We start from the raw sequence: 23,745 nt of genomic DNA, 5'->3' as shown, positions 1-23,745 counted from the left end.
ACAAAAAACTTCATTCTTCCCATTGATCATAGCTGTTCAGTATGTCCAATTAACTGCAGAGCAAAAATCATTGTCTGACGTAGGAAAAGGCTCGCGTTGTCTGTTCTTAATTTTGACAGAAATTGTGTTTACAGTGGGTGTAGCTGTAATAATATGCTAAAATCAATGAGGAAATAAATCTACTTAATATCAGCATTTAGAATATACTTATTGGTACTCAGTGGTGCTGTCCAAGTTTGTTTGTTGTAGATTTTAAATCGAACTGTACGAAAGCTTAATGGCAAAGTGCACTTTTAATTGACTCAAGACATGCCAGAAGAAATAAATCGCCTTTGAAACAAAAATAGCCCTAGCTGCAAACCTGCCTATATTACCACTCCCGGAAGTGATTCATGTGAATTAGGACGTGTGTGGGAGTCGCTGTGCTTTCGTGAGGCTTTGCATGCTAAGGCGCATTTGCAGAGCTGCTGCAAAGTAGCTCAGGACAGGACGGTCAGTCTGAAGTACCGAGCGCGATGCTTGTGCTTTGTTTATCTATAACTTAAGAGAACAGATAAGTTTTGGGGGTGCTTTGAGGTTTTTTGTTGTTGGTCGGTTTGTTTTTTTGTTTGCTTTTTATTTTTTTTCTTTGCTCCACACACTGCATCTTGCATTTAATTCACAGATTGTCCTAGGACTCCTGATACTCCAAACAGCGACCCTCGTTTCCCTACCAACAACAGATTGATGGCCTTAAAGAAGCAATTGGATATAGAACTGAAGGTGAAACAGGGAGCAGAAAATATGATACAGATGTACTCAAACGGTTCTTCAAAGGTAAGGCTTTGAAATGCCTAAAGAACGTGAAAATAATTGTGGAATTTCATATTGCTGCAGTATGAAAATACAGTGCGTAAGCAGCGTGCAATCTTGGTGTTTGGGGGTTGATTTGTTGTTGTTATTAAGTAGCAATGTAGAATCTGCTACAGACTGCTATGCTGTTTTTGTTGTGGTTTCATACCCACTCAGGATACTTGCTGGACCTGGTTGTTTTATCAGGCTGTCCACATGCAATTCAACCTCTATAACAAATCCGGTTTACTAAATTTAGTGTGTCTGGTAATCTTTGATCATGTGTGATTTACAAAGCAGCAGAGCTTGGTATGGATCGGGTGGTGGCTGATGCTTTTTCTAGCTCCACTAAAAAATGTACGTCCATTAATTTAAAGTTAAGATGTGCATGACAATTAGACTGAAGGTGATATTGCCAGATACGTTTCTGAAACGTTCATTTGATTTTAGTTGCCAGTAACAAGACTTGTACAGAAAAATGTGTTTCAATAAGAGATGCAAAATATTCAGATAGCATTGTTATAATCAACGTTGGTACACAGATATGTGAAATACTTCCTCTCTTTCCCTCTCCCTCATGTTTATTTACTGATTTATTTAACAGAAGTGTGGTATTGTAGAGGTAGTGACCTGATAACATCAAACTGAAACTAGAAGTTCTCCAAGGGGTAGAAAAGGGGGCTTGCTAACTCCTAGGTGGGTTTGACTTATTACATAGTCTTAACTAGGTAATAAAATTCATCATACGTGAAGAGAGTCCTTAACTCAACTGAAAGACTCGCCAAACTTTTTAATGGAGGTAGAAGAGGAAGAGTTATTTTGAGTATAAGGCAATCACGCTTCTCAAATGAGTAAAACAATGTCTAGGGGGATCCTACTTGCAGCCCCTTCTGCTTTTGTTAGTTACTAATTACCTTTGCTTTCCTTTTACTAGATCATTATGGAGATGAACTGAATCTCCAAACTATGGTGAAAAACTGACATAGGTATAACAAATAATATGTAGTATCTTGGTTGGTGTTAAGAAGTTGGTAAATACAATTGAAATGTTCTAAGTTCTTATCTGGCTGACCCAACACACGGATGAGATGAGTCAGTGAGCTTACTCAAAAGAAATGTTTGATTTGAAAAGTAAACTTCTGTAAATTGCATTGCTGCCAGTTAGAATTTGTACTAACCAAAAAGTAGTGGTGAGGAACTATATATTTCTGAATGAATTTCTCCCAGGGACCAGTGGAGAGGCAGATTACTTTCGCACCTGCCTACTCTGTGACTTCTTTGTACCTCTTGCTAAAACTGCAGAGTGCTGCTCACTTTCTGAAAAATCATTTTAGACTAGATGGCCCATAAGTGCCATCAAGCCCATGCTGACCTGTGAGCCAGCTGGTGCTGGTAACCTCAGCTGAAAGTGACCTGTCACCTACTAGCCTGGGGCAGGTGGAAGAGGTATCTGCAGCACCTTATGACTAAAGGCCGAGGAATGTACTCCTCAGCTCCTGGGAAGCCTGGAGTCTGCGTCCTCTGGGGCCATGTGCTTAATATCAGGCTTGCTCAAAAGTAATAATCAGCTGATCCAAATGGATCAAAAGATGTACATGATTTATAATCCCTAATAGTCCCTAATAAACCCTCAGCAAGTAACCTTATAACAGCCTGAAAAGAACTTAACTAAATGCTCAGGCTATAACATCAGACACTGCTAGCAAGCTTTGATCAGACTAGGAAGAAGGGGTAAATTCTGGCTTGCTTTATGACTGAGGCGTGCAATTTAAATTGTTGATAGAATCTTGTTCTATCAATCGGTAACACCAGTTTGGGTGTATGTGGTAACTGCTGCTGAAAACGAGCTGGAAACACTAAAGCATTGCCAGCTGCTTCAGCAAGCTGGATGGAAAGGATGTGTGTTCATTCTCATGGTCGTAGTACTATGTAGTGAGGTAATTCAGCAGGGTTTATATTGTAGGCTTAAGTATAATGATTAAGTTGTAAAAAACTGAACTTAAGTTTCTGGACGAGGTGGCCAAAAGGGGCAGAAAATCCTCACTTTGAATCCAACACGTAATTGGGAACACTAAGAAGGGCCCTCTTTAAAGTATATTAAACTATTTTGTGACTGTTACTCAGGCATACTACGATGAAATTTCAGATTTGCTGTATTATTTTCAAACAACTTTAATGGAGGGAGGTCGTAGTTTGTTTCTTAAAGATTAAAAAAAAAACCAGTCTGCTAATAATAATAAGTGTGTTATCTCAGGTGAAGGTTTTCCATGTGAACTCGTACTACTTTCTTCAGTAGCATTCAGCTCAACCTATTCTGCCATGTTTCTGAGGTATTGATCATCTTTCCTTGGACTTTCAGGATCTCTGAGATCTCATGACAGCTTTTGCAGATCAGTTTAACAGGCACTGTCAGTTTCTGTGTACACAAGAGATGCTTTGAAATATTTTTATTCAGACCCCAGCACTAACAGAGCTGCTAAGTATAACACATCCATTCTGATTTTGAGGATGGGAGGATGTTCTTTCCCTTGAAAACACTGGATGAGCTACAATCCCTAGCTAATTCAGTAACATTAAATTACCTCAGTTTTACACACTGATGGTCATTCTGTGCAAGTGCCTCCGGTGGAGTGACAGGATGTGGGAGACAGTCAGGTGAAGTAACATGAAAAATTAGATAAAAACAAAGATGAAAAATGCTTTCAGAATATGCCTGCATCAGGATGATGCATGGATGAAGTTTACTATAGGATTCTGAACTTGTATGTAAGCAGTTAGATCCTGTACTCTGCTGTAGGCAGTAGTTATTTCCAAAGGTGATGTTTGTATTTGAGAAGGCACTCATTTAAGAAAATTAAGTGTACTAATGAAATAGTTGGATAGCAGATGTGGAATCTTCAGCATAAGGACATTATAAACATAGGGCTTACGCCAGTCTTCATATTTGAAACATCGATTAATATTACAAATTAAAATCAAGAGTGTGTACCCAGCAGAACACAGACTACTATACAGATATCAGAGTGAGTAATGCATTCGGTGCGAGGTCATAGTGGAGATCTGTGAATGCAGGTTTTTTTTTCTTCTCAGCATACTGATCTTTCTAACATCCTCATTACAGTACTCACATATACCATAGTGCCAATCCTTCTAGCTCTGGGAATCTGTACTATGCAGTAGTTGTCTTGATGGGGGCAAGGGGAGAAATAAAATCTCTTCCAAGTCTTAAATAGTTGATAACTTCATTAGAAAATTAAAAATGTAAGTATAAACCACGTTTGTGGTGAAATGGCTTCATAATGAGGTTATGGAGTGGTTGCAAAATGAGTTAACCAGAGTGGCCTTTGGGCTACAGCAAGTGCAGTATTCATCTATACTGATTACTGTTTGTTAATCTGGCACTGCACAGCCATGACAAATTGACTGCCTTAATTTTTCCCACGCTCCTTTTCTGTTTCAATCTAAGTCAGATCATCCTTAAGTTATCTTGTAATTCCCCATCCAACCATTTGATAATCCATCAGAAATCAAATCTCTAGTAGCTCTGGGACCAAAAAAAACGGCATACCTGAGAAACACATCAGGATATCTATCCACGCTCCTGAGAGTGAATTGATATTATTAATGAATCTGAAAGTTCATCTTCAGAAATGTTCTCCTCTAAGCTCTTGTTATGAGTTTTGAAAAAAGGAATTGGGTAGCTCCTTTTATTTAGGAAAAAAAAAATGTTGTCCCTAAGTTGCTGATGAAATAGCTGGTGAAGTAATCTGATATTTTGTGTTTATTACTGGGAAAATAATCAGTTTGATCAGGCAAAAATAATGCAGAATTATTAAGAACTGAATATAATGTGCTGTGTGAGTTAACTTCATATTTCTCATGTTGAGACTGAAATTTAACTCAGGTGAATTGGCACAATGATTCTTGTATGTATTTCATTTAGAAGATTTGGTTGATGGAAGAATTATTAGAAGAGTTCTTATATTCACAAGGGGAAAAAGCTTTAAACTAAAAGAGGGGAGATTTAGGTTAGACATTTGGGGGAAATTTTTCACTCAGAGTGGTGCAGCACTGGCACAGCTGCCCAGAGAGGCTGTGGGTGCCCCATCCCTGGAGCTGCTTAAGGGCAGGTTGGATGGGGCCCTGAGCAGCCTGAGCTGGTGGGGGGCAGCCCTGTCCATGGCTGGTGGGTTGGAACTCAGTAATCTTTGAGGTCCCCTCAAACCGAAGCCATTCTGTGATTCACTATAAACTTGTCATTCTCCCTAGGATGGAGGTATCTTGCACTTTATATAATGTTCTTTCTTTAGCATCAGCTTAAAAATATTCATCTACATGTGTGGCGTTTCTAGATTGTGCCTCCTTTATCCAGCTTTAAACACAGTTTTCGTGGGAGTGGTTTGTAGTCTATAAATCCATCCGAATACCCATTGGTCCTAACCTGATTGCCTCCAGATTATTAACGTGGTTAGTTGAATTGGTCTGCTATACCTAATGAGCTACATAGTTCTTGTTCCTGAGCAAGTGGTTTGTAAAGCTTTCAATGTATTGTATTGTGAAGAGTTTACAATGTTATTTTTTTGTTTCAATAGGATCGAAAACTTCTTGCCACAGCTCAGCAGATGCTCCAAGACAGCAAGACAAAAATAGAAGTTATAAGGATGCAGATTCTTCAGGCAGTTCAGACCAATGAATTGGCTTTTGATAATGGTGATGGACTTATGTTATTAATGTCAGAATACCACATAGATATGTACCCATATGCACGCAGAGCTAAATATCTAAAACAAAGGTTAGACAAACTTGCATAAACTGAAAAGAGCCAAGTACCTTGGAGCTTATCAAAGAGAAATACAGGCTCTCTCCATCGTCTTGTTCATTTCTTATCAAGTCCACTCTTGCTTTGTAGACTTCATTCTCTGTACGTGTTTTCTCTGTTTTGACAATAACTAGTACTTCAGAGAAAACTCTTTTTAGGATAGTGAAAAGTATAAAGAAAAGATCTGATGTACCTATAAAGCCTGTTTGGCATCCTTGAGTAGATTGACCTAATTATTACTAGTGAGAACAGAGATGTAGGGAAACTTTTATTATATTAGCCTTTAGGCTTGACTGGGAAATAGTCCAAAAATCAGTACTTTTAAAAAAGAGATGCAATTTGAAACACAGACAGCATGCAAAAGTAGTTTTAAAATTGCACAACCCCTGGACTTTAATAGCCATGAGTGTACTAAAAGTTGTGGGCATATTGGTACATCTCTAAGTTTTAAGCTTCATTTGTATGTATCTCACAGAGTACCGAAATTGTAAGATAATGCTCCTAATTGGGGCCTCAGTATACTGTAGGTACTGTTTGTTTTGTGGAGTTGGTTTGTTTTACAGTTATAATGCTTCTGGCTTTCAACACCCCATCTTATCACATGGATTGTGTGTGTTGTTTGTTCCACAGAAAAACAAAGAAATCCATAAAATGTATAGTCTGCTTTCTAGCTTAGACTTACAAGAAGGCATGAGCAGGATAAAAAGTGTGCATCTGTGAAAGCACATATTGTTTTTTCTATAAGTAGGTATTAAAAAGCTAGAAAGGGCTTTCAAAGGCCTGTTTATGTTCCTACTACTCCTAGAGCTGAAAACACTGAGAAATATATCTAAGAAACTTTTTCTGTTCAGGAAATCTTAACATTGTAAGAGGTGGATGTTAAAAGCTGTTAACGCAAACTGTTTGGGGAAGGCATTATATGAGACCTCTTACATTCCCCATACTCGCACAACCAGATAACCTGGGATTTAGTATGAAGCAAGAGAATTCTCAGAAGCTGATCAGGGATATATATCAGGGATATATAGCTAGAAAACAGTTTGAAAGATAAACCCTCAGAATGTGATTCAGAAGCGTGCAACTCTCAGAACTTCTTTCTGCCAGCTGCTGATGTTTGGGAGATTTGGCTTTCTATGAAGCTCTTTTATCCCTAATGACGTCTTTTATTTCTTGCACCTTCTAACAATCACTGCCCCACAAGTAGTACTACCTGTGTACTGCAGTGAGGCTGTGATGACTACTTTCATTCTTCAAAAGAGAATTAAAATTTTTTTGAATTAGAATTTCACTGTTACTTTTATGACATGCATAAAGCTTTTCTTTGGTCTACTGAAGCTGAATTTTTTTCCCCCTCTGTGTGCATTGGGGTGGGTTTGATATATAAAGGTGTTAAGAAAGGGTGTGGTTTTCAGTGACGTTTGTTTATATTTCTTTGCAGCAAAACCTGTGATAAGCCCTCTTGAACTCCGAATGGAAGAACTACGGCATCATTTTAGGATAGAATATGCTGTTGCAGAAGGTGCAAAGAATGTGATGAAATTACTTGGATCTGGGAAGGTTACCGACAGAAAGGCACTTTCAGAAGTAATTTATCATTACAATTTCTGAAACTTTACTTTAAATGTTCTTTCAAGGGGAAAAAAAACATCAAATATTGTATTTGTTTTTGTATTTTAAAAAGGCACAAGCAAGATTTAATGAATCAAGCCAGAAGTTGGACCTGTTAAAGTATTCACTGGAACAGAGATTGAATGAACTTCCTAAAAACCATCCCAAAAGTAGTATTATTATAGAGGAGCTTTCATTGGTCTCTTCACCCACATTAAGTCCTCGTCAAAGTGTAATATCTACTCAGAACCAATACAGTACACTGTCCAAACCAGCAGCTTTAACAGGTACGCTTTATGGAGTTCTTTTATTTTCACTACATGGTATAAAACTGGTCTTTAGTGTTAACTTTGCCTTTCTGGAAATCTTTCATTGTTGGTTGTGTGGTTTGGTCTGGTTTTTTTGTTTGTTTGTTTTTAGACAAAGGCATTTAAAGTCAATAATGCAACGTCTGTGATTTATTTGTTCACCATTTTATAATCCTGCTGAAAAAAAAAAGTGAAGTTCTGGCCTTAAGTTAGGTCACTGGGGAACAATATTATGAGCGTTAACTGCTTTTCACCTTCAGATTATCGAGCAGTTTTAAAGGTGGGCAAGTGCTATTATCCCCATTTTACAGATGGGGAAACTGAGGTGCAGAAGGGTTAAGTGGCTTCCCCTGGTCATACAACAAGTATGGCAGAGCTGGAAATAGGCACCCAGATTTCCTCCCAATCCCTGTTTTGCTCACTGGACTACAGTGGCTTCCCAGAAGGTGAGATTTATGTTACTAGAAACTTACTTATTTCTAAACCAAAGAGGGAGATCCTAACAAAAATGCACAGAGCTATCAAAGCCCCTATTAATGGATAGACTTAGCCTACTTTGAGGGAACATACTTATAAGCTTTATGCAATTTCTCAAAGTTGGGTTCGCCTGAAATTATTGTCCTTCATTAGAAGTAAACTTTTCAAACAGATGAGCCAGACTTTTAACAGAACTTCTAAGTGTTTTCCTGAAGTATTTTGCTCTTAAAGCAAATAAAAATTTTGAACACTTGAAGATATGTTGCTTTACTAAATATATTTATTAAGTGGCCACAAATGAATTGCTACTACAGAGTTTGGTTTGTTTCCTAAACAGTTCTATAAGTAACTATTAAACCAACTATCAACAGAGGAAAAAGTTTTACAATCTCTAACTTGAAGGTTACTCTCTTCAAGTGTGTATAACTGATGCCAGAATTTAGTTTTCAAGTAGGGTTCTATTTTAAAAGAAGGAGGAGGAACTCTTCTGCCAAGCTGCAGCAATAATGGACAAGACTACTTGCCCTACATTTTGTTACCAAAAGTAACCGAGGGTAAAAAGCATCAGAACCTTGGACAACTGTGAGCCCTTGTGAGGACGCTGAGAGGAGAGATTGTATTTGACAAAAAAGTTCCCCCTCAAATGATCTGTGATGTGCATGGCACATCATGCCTTTTTTTACAACAGCCTTTTTTAGTCTTTTTGTAAAAGATAATCATGGGTCATATACATTGCAGTGACTAACTCCTCTCTGAACACAACCAATAGGTACATATTAAGGTATATACTGGTACTTTCTAATAGGAATTATCAAAACAGAGCTACATCCTTGTAGAGCTCTTAATTTGTCACTTTCATATTAACTACACAGAACCTTTATATTGAACTAGATTTAGCAGTGTCTTTGTATTTTGCCTCTAACACTTTGTGAAATATAGATGGATGCTACTGTCATACTATTTTAAACGCTCCAATGGGACTTTCTTGTATGTCTCTCATTCTACAAGATTATGATCTTTCTGCATATTAATTCATTGGGTTTTTTTTCTAAACAGTTTTGGAATGAAGTATTGTTTTATTTTTTAAACTGTCTGGGGAGCCAACAGAATCCTTCTGTGTATACCGTTATGCTGTTCTCAGAAACACAAGCTGTCACTTACGATTGTTAGATCCTTACAAGATGGAATATGATCTCAGATTGGTCTGTCAGAGTCTGTTTTGTGGGCTATAATATTGCCAGGCCACGTGTAGGTTTGGTCTGATTTAGCTGTCTGTTACAAAAGTGTATATTTAAGTTTTGCAGTTCTGTATACATAGAAGCTATGCTACCCTAAGAGCTAAGAGTCACCCTAAGAGGTGACTACATGGTTTTGAACTAATTTCACCACTTTTAATAGTCAATTTCATCACTGTTAGTTGTGTCATAGCTGTACAGATGCTATCTTTACAGGATACGGCAAGCCATCCGTTATGTTCAGATGCTGCTGTGCTGCTGGAGGAAGCTCTTTCAAATTAAAACCACAGCCTCTTCCTCAGTTGGTTGAAGATGTTGAAGAATAGCTTCTCAGCTGTCTCAGCTTTCTTAAGTCCCAATTCAGTAAAGTTCTAACAATTCAATGATTGTAAATTATCTACTAACTCAAACGGGACTTAAGCAGCCAGCAGGCAAATTTCATTTCTTGTTTTATTTTAAACATGAAGTCTCAACAGTCAGTGTGTTCATGTTAATTATCTAAGCAATCTATTCCAGTATTGCTTGCTTATTATCCAATATTACTTGGTTATGTAAAACTCAAGGAAAACTGATAGTGTCCCATGAGCAATGTTAAATTGGTCACTTTAGAAAGTGCTTCATCTTAGAACTTGAACCCGAGTCAGTTAGATTCTTAACAGAAGACAGGTTTTTCTGAGGCTAAATTATAGAACAAAAACTGGTTTTGTGGCATTGTGGTGAACTGTCGCTTCCTTCTAGAAGGCTGACTCTCACATACTTCACTTTTTTTTAATGCTTACTTTCAGGTTTGTCTATCTTAAATCCATTGCTTGTTTTTTATCTGATCTCTATTATACCCAGCACGGTTTCCAATATGAGCTATTGCCATAATATCAATCATTAGTCATTCACTTGGCACATTTGAGCACAGAAATTTTTGACAACTAGTTGTTTGTCTTGTTCTAGGTACCCTGGAAGTTAGGCTAATGGGCTGCCAAGACATCTTAGAAAATGTCCCTGGTCGATCGAAAGCCACATCAGTTACTCTACCTGGTTGGAGTCCAAATGAAGTCAGAACAACTTTCATGGGCAGAACCACTAAAGCTAAAGCTGGGATTAGTAAAAACCTCCTGAAAACTGATGACTTGTCCAGTTCAGTATACTTTCTACTTTTATGCTTATCTTTTATTTACATTTTAATATGCATGCTGTGTTTTGTAATTAGAAATACTAAATTGACTTGAGGCTGTAAAATTAGCTGTTCCTTCAGCTGTCAAGTTGTTATGGATTTAAAAATAGAAATAAAAAAGCCTGCACTATTATGACCGTAAGAACCAATTAAATATGAGAGCTCTTTTTAAGGGAAACTTACTGAAGACCTCTTTGTTTGTGGAAAATCCTCTTATAGTTCTAAGCTGAGTTTGTGTACTTTACTTACAGATGAAGTCTGTGCTGTACTGAAGCTGGATAACACTGTGGTTGGTCAGACTAGCTGGAAACCTATTTCCAATCAGTCGTGGGATCAGAAATTTACACTGGAACTTGACAGGGTAAAGATGCAGTCTTACTTCATTGACATGTATAGTTAATTATGTAGATTAAAATCATGTTGCTTTATATATTATTTATTTATTTATTTATTATTGTTGTGGTTAAGTTCAAATTATACATACACAAGTATTCTTGTCCCTAACAGAAAGAGTAACCTGGAGATAAGCTGATTTGGTGGGTTGCCATTCTACAACTTTTATCTTTTCTCGCTTACAAGGAGATGTAATGTCTTTTCCAAGGCCTAACACTTACTGTCTTTTTAGCCTCTAACAAAGGTGCTGAGATCAGCTTTTTATTTATAAGGAAACTATATCAAATACAGTTCAGATATTTTGGCAAACCTATATCATAGAATTTTTACAGTGCTTATCCATAATTATTACATGTTCTCAGGTGAAGCAGATCAGTTCTTATTTTTCAATCAGTGTAAAGTAGGCTAAAAATTAAGCCTTGTTTTAGAAACCTTAAAAAAAAAAAAAAAACCTAAACTGATGCATAGACATAATTAGAAAAAATGAATAAAAACAGGAAAAAACCCACCCCTACCTTCCTGGTTTTACTGACCAGTATTTCACTCTCACCACCCCACCTGTCTAAGCCAAGCCAAATCCCTTCCACAGTGAAGAAAGGATGCAAATTTAGACTTGCAGCTAGAGAAATCAAGGTTCCCAGCAGGAGTACAGAACAAAACTAGCAGTTATAGTCTGTAACTTTTTGTGTATTATTTTCAGATGGCTTTTAAGTGGCTTTTTGGTGCCAGACAAGAATCTTGCTTCTTGCTGGGTGTGGCCACCTATCATCCCCCTGTATTTCAGACCCGTGTTCTCAACCCTGTGATGTTTTTCTGTTGCTTCCTCTTAACTTCTTTTTCCTTGAAAACCCATACGTATCAGATAAAGAGGGTGAGCTGATGCACCATGATGGAATTAAGTTATGCCATCTGAAAACAGTACCACACAATGCTGACGCTGTATGGTGCGCTGCAGTTTGTAGCAAGTTTTGTTCAGAGCTTATAAGATGCCTTAAGAATGTATAATCCCACTGGCAAGATAGAGGCAGTTCCCTTCACGACCATGTTACAAAAAACTGCATGTATTTCTAGAAATGGAGTATAAAGTCTTGAGGTACACATCATGAGGTGTACCCAAACGCAAAAGTGTCACTGTACAGCCATGAAATTCAATTGACGCATTCAATACCTGTAATGTAAAACATCAGCAAAGCTGAGCTTTCTAAGAACAGTTAAAAACTTTTTCCCAGAGCTTAAGCTGTGAGGTACTGAACCAGTGCTTTTGTTAGACTGACTGAAAACTGGTGAATTTTTTTTGACTCTTTCCTTCTATTCTTGGCAATTTTACACTTTTTATTTGGATGCTGGAGATCACATTTGAACTCATGCAGAATGATGTATAGTGATCCTAGTGAGAGTTTGCTCACTGTGGCTCACAGCCATAAAAGCTCTGCATCTTGAGCACGAAGCGCTAGATCTTATGGTTATGGAGAGGTAATTCTTGCAGAACAATTACTCCTAAGTAATTTCCTGTGTGTGCTTGCTGTCATAGTCACGTGAATTGGAAATCTCAGTTTATTGGCGTGACTGGAGATCCCTGTGTGCAGTGAAGTTTCTGAGGCTGGAAGATTTCCTGGACAACCAACGGCATGGCATGTGTCTGTATCTTGAGCCCCAGGGCACTCTGTTTGCAGAGGTGAGTGTTGTTCCTTCAAATGCTTGGGCATAGTTGCAAGTATTATCTTGCAGAGTAGATTAACAGATTTTTTTTCTTTAACTTTTAAGGATGCATTTTGTTCTGAAACTTGAATGATAACATACGTTCCTTGAACTGCAGGTCACGTTTTTTAATCCAGTTATTGAAAGAAGACCAAAACTTCAGAGACAGAAGAAAATTTTTTCCAAACAGCAAGGTAATTGTTTAGTACAAACATAAAGCTTTAAAATTATATATATTTGTGATATTTTCATACTGAGATTTAAGGTTTGTCTGTGAATAAAGCTGTCGATAATGAAGTATTTGGCGCCTCACTAGGAAAATTTTTGTTCAGGAGTTCCTTATTATACATTAGCACTTAATATCGAGCGACTGTGAATTGTAAGGAGTGCTTCAAATTGAGTTTGTTCTTCATCAACTAAAAATTGATGAATATGATTATTTTTTAAAAGTTACAGATAATATATGCTAATCGGGTAATTACTTGCACCTTCTTTTTTCACAATATCCTCAGGCAAAACATTTCTCAGAGCTCCTCAGATGAATATCAATATAGCCACTTGGGGAAGGCTGGTGAGAAGAGCTATTCCTACAGTGAACCACTCTGGCACCTTCAGCCCTCAAGCACCAGTACCTGCCACAGTGCCAGTGGTTGATGCACGCATTCCTGAACTGGCGCTGCAAGCCAGGTAGGCAGCACCTACAGCTTCTTAATGCTCTTAAGAGAGAGTAAAGTAATAAAATGTTTATGCAAAAAGGTTTGTAAAATGAATTTTCTGCAACACCGAAGACAGACCTTTCAGCATTCTGTTTTGGAAATCTATTTTATAGACAGATGGTACGTAACATCCAGTTTTAAGTTGGTTTTTATTAAACCTTTCTCTGCTGTATGCTGAGAAGTTATTTTATTTTCTTGCCAGTGACTCTCCTGTAGCCAAATTGGACTTTGAGCTGGAGCCTGAGCCTCCACCTGCTCCGCCTCGCGCATCTTCCCTTGGGGAAATATGTGAACCTTCCTCTGAGATGAAGGCTCCTGACATGCCAGCTCAGGCAAGTAAAGTTAAGAATTTCAGGCTGTATGGTTTTATGAGGGCTGTAATGTTAATATCTTTATGATGGGCTTCTTCCTTTACATTTAAGTATTATGCTCCCGTAACTTACACATACAAAACTGTCTAAACAGAATGCTGTGATTATCCACGGTGGCAAACTGTTTCTGTGATTTTTCACGAGGGGGAAAAAAAATGCCTAAAAATCATGGGAGTATTCAGGAAAATGTAGGGGTTTTTTTGTTTTCTTTTTTGTTTTTTTTAAGAAAGAGCAGAATAACTGGAGGAGTAGCTTTCATCATTCTGTTAAAGGCTTGTTTATATGTATTATCTTAAGGTATAAAGTTTTGGCTTAGATAATTCTTGTGTTAAGCATATGGAATTCTTAAGGTAAACATTTCTGTATCTCTTTGCCTTAGCAATCTGTTTTAAATTTTCAAAGTTTTAAAATTTCCAAATGCTGTTTTCTTCACAGGATGATGTATCAACTTTTGATTTTGAGAATGGTAGAAATAGTATTGTTCCAAAACTCCAGCCTGGAATAATCTGTGAGTCTGATGTTCCACATTCAGACATAAAATACACCAACATCCGAGAACCTGAAGATAGAAGGTAAAAATGCTATGGTTTTGGTGTTGAATATGCATAACCTTTATTATAGTCAGCTAACTGAAAAGCGTGTGTTTATTTACATAGAACACAACAAAGATTTCAATTCAGTCTGAAGGACTTCAGATGTTGTGCAGTACTTGGCAGAGGACATTTTGGAAAGGTAAATGTGAAAAGGCTGTATCAGATTTCAAGGCTCTGTGAAAAACTAGATTTAAGTCTTAAGTCATTTATTCTTTGTTTCAGGTGCTGCTGGCAGAGTACAAAAACACAAATGAGATGTTTGCTATTAAAGCCTTAAAGAAAGGAGATATTGTTGCTCGTGATGAAGTAGACAGGTCAGTTTGTAAATATCATGCATGGATTGTCTAAATCAGTTCTGGTTCTTTTCTGCATGCGACACGACTATAAGCTCTACCAAACAGTAACTGCTTTCAGTGAAAGCACAAAACAAATCTCCCTGTTCGGTTGGCTGTTATAGACCTGTAGCCTTTCTTCTGGGGCAAGGAAGAAGCAGGATAGACCAAGAACACTGTTTATTTTAGTGCTTCTCTTACCATGCCTGTATTACTGCTCTGGCTTTAAAGCCAACCCTGTTTTTCATTCAGATTCTCTTGTAATCATCACTTCTAATTGTTTTATAGAATTCCATCACATTCCAAGAGGACAGTGACTATGCTTTCTTTGCTGGCAGAAATACATAAGATGGTATTTCGCAACTTGTAACATTCTATCATAACTCTGTTCTTCATATTTTCCCTTGTGTATACTACGCTCGTGTTGTTAATCTTTGTCCAAGTCAAACGGCAGTTATATCATCAGATATCTCAGTTCAGCACAAGAAGGTGCTTCTACAACTGTTTAATGTCTGTTTATGTTGCAAAAAAATAAATAACTGTATTAAGAATAAGCTGATGATCAACTGCATTAAGGAGAGATAATCAGGAGTGCTCGTAGATAGATATCTACAATATTGTAACTTTTGGCCTACGTATGTTATACATAATTAAAATGGATGCAACATGATGCTACATGATATTGACATGTACTGATTTGGAAGGAAAATGAGCAGGATTCTGTCTTCAGGGACCACTAAGTTGCCTTTTTTCACTTGCGAAAGACCAAATGCATCTCCTTGGATATCCTGGCATCAATTTAATATGTGTGGAAATATCAAAAGCTCTTTCCTAAAGAAAAACATTCTTGTTATCTTACTTGGAGGAATAGAGGGGGGGAAGCATAAGATCTATGTTACAAACCGTTTTCTGAGAGTTGAACTGTGGGTTCAGGATTCAGCTTTAGGTTTTACTGTTTTTTTTTTCTGTTTTTTTTTTCTTCCTATTTGCAGCTTGATGTGTGAAAAGCGAATATTTGAAACTGTGAATAGTGTAAGACATCCCTTCTTGGTGAATCTTTTCGCTTGTTTCCAAACCAAAGATCACGTTTGCTTTGTAATGGAATATGCTGCTGGTGGGGATCTGATGATGCACATTCATACTGATGTCTTCTCTGAACCAAGAGCAGTGTGAGTATCCACCCCTTTCTGTGGCATTAGTGGAAGGGCGTTTTGTTATGTTTCACCGGGCAAGAATGACGGTATTGCCTCATGCCTCTACCTTATATCATTTCAGAAAATACTGCTGAGTTTTTAAAAGGGCAGATACCGATGTTATTTTCAACTAAAAAAACACATATGCAGATTAAGTGTACCATTCTAGGTTGAATGCAAATAATGGCATACAGATATTTCATGTTTATAGTTGGGGTTTTTTTTGGAGAAGATTACATTAAAAAGCTAAATCAGAAGTTAAAATAAGATGGAAGGGAAAAAAAAAAAAAAAGAAGGAATAAGACAAATGAGGAATCCTTCAGTGCCACAATGGCAAACCCTACACAAAACTTACTCTTCAGGCCAAGTAAACATATGTACAGCTTGCAAGTTTGAACACTGTTGGCATTTGAGTTTTAAATTCTGACCCTGTATAAAATGAATCAGTACCAGAAAATGCAAACCATAATTTTCAGAGGATGGCTAATAAAACAGATGCTTTATGATGAACTTCATATTCTGAAAAGCAAGACTCAAATCCATTGAAACCTCAAATTTCAACCTTTTCAACAGATTCTATGCAGCATGCGTTGTTCTTGGACTTCAGTATTTACACGAACACAAAATAGTTTATAGGTAAGTGGTCACTGACACATTTCTGACAGATATATTTCAGTAATTTCAAATATCACTAAAGAAACCTTGTTTTCGAATGTTCATGTAGAGATTTGAAGTTGGATAACTTATTGCTGGACACGGAAGGCTTTGTGAAAATAGCTGACTTTGGTCTTTGCAAAGAAGGTAATGGCTCTTCATTTATTTATATATTTATTTTAGGGAAGTTCCATCAGCCTTCTTTCTTGCTCTTGACTGTTCCTTACTGATAGATGTGTACTTCAGATGTTGATCTGGTCTCATTTGAAGGAAAAATACATCTCAGTACAATTAGGGGAGACAGAAGGAAGTTCTTTAATGGGGATCTTAAGTTGTGAGAAATAGCTGGCAGCTGACTCTTACTTCATCACGTGCTCTAGAACTCTTTTCCTTATTTTAAACTAAAGTTGGCACTGTACAGTGAAATCAAGGTGTAGAGTTAGATATAGAAAAGCTTATACAGAAGCACACTTGGAAGAAGGGCATGGGAGGGAAGAATATGGGAATGTTTACTTAACTCATTAGAGTGAGTTTTCAGGACAGACCCCAGGACCTCATTATCACTTAGCTGAAGTTGCGTTAGAGAGGTTTTGCTTGCTAAAGGAATAATGTGTGGAGTTGCAGAAAACTTGCTTGCTTTTCATTAATTGTAACCTTTCAGGAATGGGATTTGGAGACAGAACAAGCACATTCTGTGGCACACCAGAATTCCTTGCTCCAGAGGTGCTGACAGAAACTTCCTATACAAGAGCTGTAGACTGGTGGGGTCTTGGTGTCCTTATCTATGAGATGCTTGTGGGTGAGGTACGTTCCAGTAAGATACAACGAAGTCATAATAATGTATGTTACAAAATTTAAAATACTGGCCTGTAAAACATTTAATATGCCCTACACACAACAGTTATATTGATATACAGTATGTATAGGCACACCTAGTTTTAGACTGAGCATCTTCAAGATTCATTAAGAAAAAACAGGAACCATTTAACTGATACTAGCTGCTCTTAACACTGCCAAAATTGATTAGTCATGTCATGGGCTTAAGTTAAAAGCTGCTCTGCAAGCAACTGAGTCATAGTCTGTTCAAGACCTTTGAATTTGTTCGGTTTGCTTCTAATTACATCATTATGTCTTAAATCAAATTATGGTAATGACACATTAATATCAGCAAGAAAATGGCACGTTTGGTTTGGGGAGTTCGGTATCTAGCATGCAGGGCAGAGCAGTAACAACTATCCATTTCAGTTACCTCATCTTTTATTGCCAAATTTGGATGCATAATGCTATAGCAGTCTTCTTTTTTCCAGTGTCTGAGTTTGGAAAATCAACTCCTTAACTCCTGTAGCTTGAATGGAAGAAAACCTTAATTCATAGAACTGGGTAGTAGTGAAAGATGATGCCGAAGTTACCAATTATCTGAATTACCCATTCGAACAGAATTGCCCCAGTTCTGTATAAATGAGATGGTACAAAGAAATTATTATTAGGTAGTTACTTAGCATTGCATATGTAGCCTTACCTTCAGGTCTATGTTGTTAGAGTTATCTCCAGAGTAACGTGGTGATGGCTTACATGCTAAAAATGTGGGAGAAAACTATAGATTTGTTCGTCATAGTATTCTTTTTGAAACAAAGGTAGCTCCTTTCAGGTTTTTTAAGGAGGAAAAAAAAAAAAAGGACAAAAAACTTGCAAGGTGTGGTCTGCATCATTCAGGCCGCTCTAAAACATAAGCTATAGCATGGTGAAGATATAAACCAGCCTTTCACGTGTTACTTGTGGGTGGCAGCTGTCCCAGCAAAGAACTAATAAATGCCTTCCACATTCTCTATCTGTCTTGTGTCAAGAGTTCAGAAAAGAGACTAGTTAGTTATAGGTTTTTCTGCTTTTAAAAACACACTTTTAAAGCACAGTCCTTTAGTTTAAAAAAAAAAAAAAAAAAAAAAGGGATAACAACAGATTACTTAGAAGGGATAACAGATTCTCTCTTAGTTACGGAAAAGGATTGTGTATTTCCAGGGAAAGGAGAGTTTCAATTTAGGAAGACCAGCTCCAAGCTGTCAGCTGAAAACGTTGCAATTTTTTCTTCTTTGAACTGCGAGTGATTTTTAAGCCTGTTCAGTAATTGTGGGGTTTATCACTTCGATTATAGTCTCCTTTCCCTGGAGATGATGAAGAAGAAGTGTTTGACAGTATTGTAAACGATGAAGTAAGATATCCACGATTTCTGTCTACAGAAGCCATCTCTATAATGAGACGGGTAAGAAATGAAATAATTAAAAAAATAGCGTTTCCCTCTTGTCCTTTTTCCTCTTCCGTCCTATGGAATTTAATAACTTTCATGAAGAATACTTTTAAGAACCTGTACTCATTCTTTTCTACAACCAAATTTCAGACTTGCTTCATTTATGCTGTGCCATGCCATCACCCAGTTTCATCTTAAAAGAAAACTCAGTGGCATTTCACTTTCTTATACGAGATCAAGCTTTTCTTATTGAAATGTAAAACACTAGAGCTCTATTTTCTCCTAGAACTAAGTTTCATAATCATATCTAACTAGAGAAGTTCAGGTTTCTTCTTCTTACAGAACACTGCTGCATTGACTGACTTGGTAGCTTAATGTAGTCACATGAATATTTTAATTCAAAGACTTCTAACTCCTTTTGGTTCCATTCCAACTGGGGCAGGGAACACCATACACGTGGCACCTACAGAGCCCCACTCTTCTCAGAGAACAGCTGATTTTGTGATTTTTATTAATGTTATTCCATATTGTAATGCCTCTACTTAACTTCAGACTTTTAACTTCTTTAGGTGTCTGAGTTAGAGGCTCATCTCAGTTGACGGAAGAGCAGTTCTTGGAGCTGGTTCAAAGTCTGACACTGAGCACTGTTAGTCGAGCACCCAATTTAGGAGTAGGCAGTAGTGTGTAAGTTAAAGCACGTCTTAGTAAGTACTGTTAATAATTACGTACGATAAAGCAGAAATATTCTGTAGCTCAAAATGAGTGCTTCCCCCCAGGAAGGGGATTGTTTTTCTAGAGTAAGGAAAAACAAATTCTTTTTTAAGGCAGTACCAAAAGAAGGTATGCCACGATGAGGAAAAACAAAGGAAGGAATCTACTGACCACTGAAGTACCCTCATCAGATTTGTTCTCTTCTGAGCCAAGCAAGCAGAAATTTTAGCTTATGTAAGTTCTCTATCCTCGCTATCAGAAAGTACGCTTCTTATTATGCGTGCTGAACACTATCCTCACAAATTACTTCAGGTGCTAAGATTTACAGAGTAAGAGAGGCAAGTCCTCTCAGTACATGTTCAGAGCTGGGCTGCTTGTACAATCTACCTGTGAGATTCAGCTGACACTAGAAGAGAAATGCTGTCTCTTTCTACACAAAGTTTCATCTTTACCTTTCTCTGAGGACCACGAGTTAGGCAATATGAACTTCACCATCCATCCAGTCTCAGTGTTGACTCTTACACGGTAGCACTTATCCCTCCTTCCTCTCACTACCTCTGAATTTTCACACTTAAATCTTTCTTGTTTTGTCAGCTGCTACGAAGAAATCCAGAGCGACGTCTTGGAGCTGGAGAGAAAGATGCTGAGGATGTAAAGAAGCATCATTTCTTCCGGGTGAGTCAAAGTCAGCATTTTTTATAGGGACATGAAGGAATAGAGATGGGAAACTGAACACTAGTTGGTTTATTTTACAGCTAATAGACTGGAATGCTTTACTGGCCAAGAAAGTGAAGCCTCCTTTTGTACCCACCATTAGAGGAAGAGAAGATGTTAGTAATTTTGACGATGAATTTACCTCTGAAGCACCTATCCTCACTCCACCTCGGGAACCAAGGATACTTTCAGAAGAAGAGCAGGAGATGTTCAGAGATTTTGATTACATTGCTGATTGGTGTTAACTTCTAGACACTGTGAAATCCTAGCTGACTGGCTCACAAGAATGCCTCTCTCAGAAGAATACCGCCCCTCCAATTGCTCTCTGTGCCACCTGTAGCTTCTGTTTTGTTTTGGTTGGTTTTTGTTGTTTTTTTTTTTTTTAATTCATGTGAAGATCCTTTTTAAGTACTGTTTTTACACTCTTGTGAAGAGTGGCCTCTTTGTATATTGTTTTTTATCTGAGCACTGGAAAGCAGTTCTATGGAGTTCTTAAGCTGAGTGGGTGAATCCAGGCTGTACTGAGCTTGCCACACGTGGGCACACTTGGATCTGTACTGTTTCTCTCACTCTTCCACAGCAGATAACATTTTTTCAAGTATCTGCCTTAGGTGGGAAAAGCAGACTTCGAGCTAGTAATCACGTAATGCTACTCAGCCACACGAAATAGAAGTTTGTGATACTGATGACACTCACACAGAACATGGTTCTAGATGGAGAAGGCAAACTATTTCAGTTAAATGTCTTGTGCGGTCTGTAAAACTACACATTTCTATGTACACCTTCCTCTTGTGTTCTTAAAATAACGGTGTTGAGAACAGATAATGCCTTGTTTTATAAATTTTCTATGGTATTTATTAGGAAAAATGTTAAACGCCTTGCCTTTCAGATAACAACAGCGTAAGTGCTTCCATGAAAAATAAAAATCCCGAAAAACCCAGGAAGTTTACAAAGCCACTTGCCAAACAGTTTTGCCTTCAAGCTTTCTAAGCATGGCTTAAAACTCTGGTTGAAACAAAGAATGTAACAAGGATGTTGCTCAGTCTAACCACAAAGAGCAAAGCATATGCGTTTCCTAAGCCCAACCACTTCTATACTCAAACTCATGCCTTTTCCACTCACTGAGTGGAAGACAAGTTAACCATTCTGTATTTAACCACCTAGATCATCCTGCATCTGCTGTACAATATCGTATCACCATTAGGAAACATAAGGATTTGCAATGTATACATGCTGTGAACATGTATATTTGGAAGTTGTAACGTATTCTTATGTCCAGGCAAGTAATTTAATTATACCACTTCATTGATTTTGCACAGTGGCCGTGTGAACAACATCAAACTTTGAGTGAAAAAATATTTGTATGGGCCGCTGAACTCCAGAACTTAGATTGGCAGTTAGCAAGAGTAAAAGCAATATGTTGTAACAGAATGTATAAATATTTTTGATTTAAAAAAAAAAAAGAAACTGTATATTTTATAAACCTCCTAACACTAAAAGCTGTACCTCAAAAGTTGAACAATAATTTAGACCTGACACTGTGTACTCGTAAACCAAGACCTGTTGTGGTACCTGGTGTTCTGCAGGCAAACATGAATTCGTAGAAAATAAATTTCCAATGTCACCCTTTGTTCTAGCGCCATTTAGAAGTTGTGTATTCAATCTCACAGGTGTATCCTGGCCAAGAGTTTGCTGTTGGTGGGCTAAGATAGGGAGAATCAGCACTGAAATGAATTAATAACATATAATTGTAATCATGCAAAGATGAAACCACTGGACACTGAGGTGGTGGCTTAAAATCACAATGCTGGACAGACCTGCAGGGTCAGGCAGAGGAAAGGCGATGGGGAATAACGGTTAATTGTTCTGAACTGGGCTTCCTCCACCCCAGGAAGCAGGAAGGGCATCTTTACCAACTCAACAAATCATGTTAGGAGGAGAGAATGAACTTTTCAGCAGTTTGAAGCAAATTACGTTCCTGTATCTAGCTGAAACAAAATACTTTTGAGGTACAGTCAGCTTACCCCCTTGGTTCCCAAATATATATATGAGCATCTAACAGGGTGCTTAACAATTATGAAAGTATCCTGAAAAATACCTTTTGTAACTACATCTTGTACAGAAATCTCTTTTTTAATCTAAGTACATCTCTTAAAAAATAGAGGGCAGGGTATGTTCACCCAGTTAAGCTGAAAGAAAGCACTAATTTTATCTCTGTAGTTTTTAAATATTTTTAGGCAGATTAAGATTTTAAACCCTAGATTGTAAATATATTTTGCTATACTTTATCTGTATGTGGCTGCTCAAGCACTTTGTAAGGAAATTAGGATATTTTAGAATGGTACACTATGCATTAAAATGAAATGTGCCTTTAACAATGTCATTTTAAGTGTTTTGCAGTCATTAATATCACAAATTAAAGTTTTAAATAGAGTAATTTGTAAATTGTGTCCCAAACATGATTTTGCTGTTTCTTGAAGTGATGCCATGTTTTTCCCACGGGTTACTTCAGAAAAGAACTTGCAAACAGGAGGCGACCTACAGAAAACCAGTCTCTTAGTGGCAGTTCAGTGCACTCCCATTTTTCCCCTCAGGTCCAAATAAATAATCAACTCTGAACATACCTTCTTTCAAATTAAGGTAGTCTTGTCACATCGGGATGAGCAATCCTTCCAAAGGGAGCAGGAAAAGATCACATGCATTATTAGCTGGCCAGCTTGGCTCTGCATTATCCCCTCACAAGCTTCTTTTGAAGACAGGGGAAGGCAGCATTCCCTCCCTCCTGGGTATTTCTTCATGACTGCCTTTTTTCCCCCCATTATGTAGGGCAGCTCTGTAAACAAACAAAAACCTGCACATAACCAAGAGTAAACCTGTTCTATTAACAGGAATGAAAAGCTTTCTTTTCTGAGTACGCTTAGAAAATGTATCTTTACTCACCACTCTTAAGAACGAGCTGAAATTTCACAAGGCTATTGCCTAGAGCCACCTTACTTGAATGCTTAACTAAGCAGACATTCCAGAAAGGGCTAGATCCAAACGAAAATACAGTTTTAAATATCTAGTCTAAATTGCAGTGAAATAGGAAGCACCTAAAGATATTATGCCACATCCTTTGCTGTCTTGTCCCAGCCGTCTCACCGCAGAGACAGCTCCCAGCAACACCATAGGCTTCTCAGCAGGGACCCGAGCACCCACCAACACCCCAAACTGCAGCCACCCTCCTTGCTCCGCTTGGGCTCTGCTCAGCATCCAGGGGGCACTCAGCTACCAGGCTGGAAGCCCAGGGTCAGAGCCCTCTCCCCCTGTGAATGCTCCCCAACCAGGCTGCTGAGGTGTCACGCCTCTTCACTACACGCAGACTTTTCTTTGGAAACCAGCAGTACTGCCATCGTTCCCTTCGTGCCATGGTATCATGGCTCATCCTGCAATTCACCCCACTATCCCCTTCACTTGGTACTTCTATTTAGTAAACAGAGAAAGCAGTCTCTTGCCAGCTGCAGCGATGGCAGTGAGCTGCACCTCACTCAGTGCTCAGATTGTCCAAGAATATGCTCTGTCTGCTGTTTTTAGAAAGCAGTTACTTGAGCTTCCACGTTGCTGCTACAGCTTGCAGTTCCTGGTGGAAGACAGTCTGACCTTGCCCTGTTGTTAACAGCAAAGGGAAGACAGTTGAGCAAAT

The 23,745-nt window shown here is 38.0% G+C and overlaps 1 protein-coding gene across 2 annotated transcripts in view; it reads left to right on the top strand.

Annotated features, from left to right (window-relative positions):
• PKN2 (protein kinase N2) overlaps window positions 1–22,508 on the top strand; it is a 51,926-nt gene extending 29,418 nt beyond the window's left edge. Inside the window, exons 1-21 of one of the 2 annotated variants that reach the window (XM_040705415.2) lie at window positions 459–492; window positions 665–816; window positions 5,424–5,541; window positions 7,089–7,234; window positions 7,332–7,545; window positions 10,224–10,409; window positions 10,698–10,807; window positions 12,371–12,514; window positions 12,656–12,731; window positions 13,050–13,224; window positions 13,456–13,585; window positions 14,060–14,196; window positions 14,281–14,356; window positions 14,440–14,531; window positions 15,542–15,718; window positions 16,316–16,378; window positions 16,467–16,543; window positions 17,058–17,200; window positions 18,546–18,653; window positions 19,944–20,024; window positions 20,105–22,508. In XM_040705415.2, coding sequence (XP_040561349.1) covers window positions 727–816; window positions 5,424–5,541; window positions 7,089–7,234; window positions 7,332–7,545; window positions 10,224–10,409; window positions 10,698–10,807; window positions 12,371–12,514; window positions 12,656–12,731; window positions 13,050–13,224; window positions 13,456–13,585; window positions 14,060–14,196; window positions 14,281–14,356; window positions 14,440–14,531; window positions 15,542–15,718; window positions 16,316–16,378; window positions 16,467–16,543; window positions 17,058–17,200; window positions 18,546–18,653; window positions 19,944–20,024; window positions 20,105–20,308 — 2,547 coding nt within the window. In that variant the 5' untranslated portion in view covers window positions 459–492; window positions 665–726 and the 3' untranslated portion in view covers window positions 20,309–22,508. Of the gene's footprint in view, window positions 1–458; window positions 493–664; window positions 817–5,423; window positions 5,542–7,088; window positions 7,235–7,331; window positions 7,546–10,223; window positions 10,410–10,697; window positions 10,808–12,370; window positions 12,515–12,655; window positions 12,732–13,049; window positions 13,225–13,455; window positions 13,586–14,059; window positions 14,197–14,280; window positions 14,357–14,439; window positions 14,532–15,541; window positions 15,719–16,315; window positions 16,379–16,466; window positions 16,544–17,057; window positions 17,201–18,545; window positions 18,654–19,943; window positions 20,025–20,104 lie in introns of those variants that run through there. The other variant, XM_025153257.3, reaches the window with a different exon arrangement.
• The last annotated feature ends 1,237 nt before the right edge of the window (window positions 22,509–23,745 follow it).

The sequence above is a fragment of the Gallus gallus genome, chromosome 8 (genome assembly GCF_016699485.2).
Source record: "Gallus gallus isolate bGalGal1 chromosome 8, bGalGal1.mat.broiler.GRCg7b, whole genome shotgun sequence".
Classification (NCBI taxonomy): domain Eukaryota; kingdom Metazoa; phylum Chordata; class Aves; order Galliformes; family Phasianidae; genus Gallus; species Gallus gallus.
The sequence above is the reverse complement of the archived record's forward strand: the minus strand, read 5'-3'. Positions and strand labels throughout refer to the sequence as shown.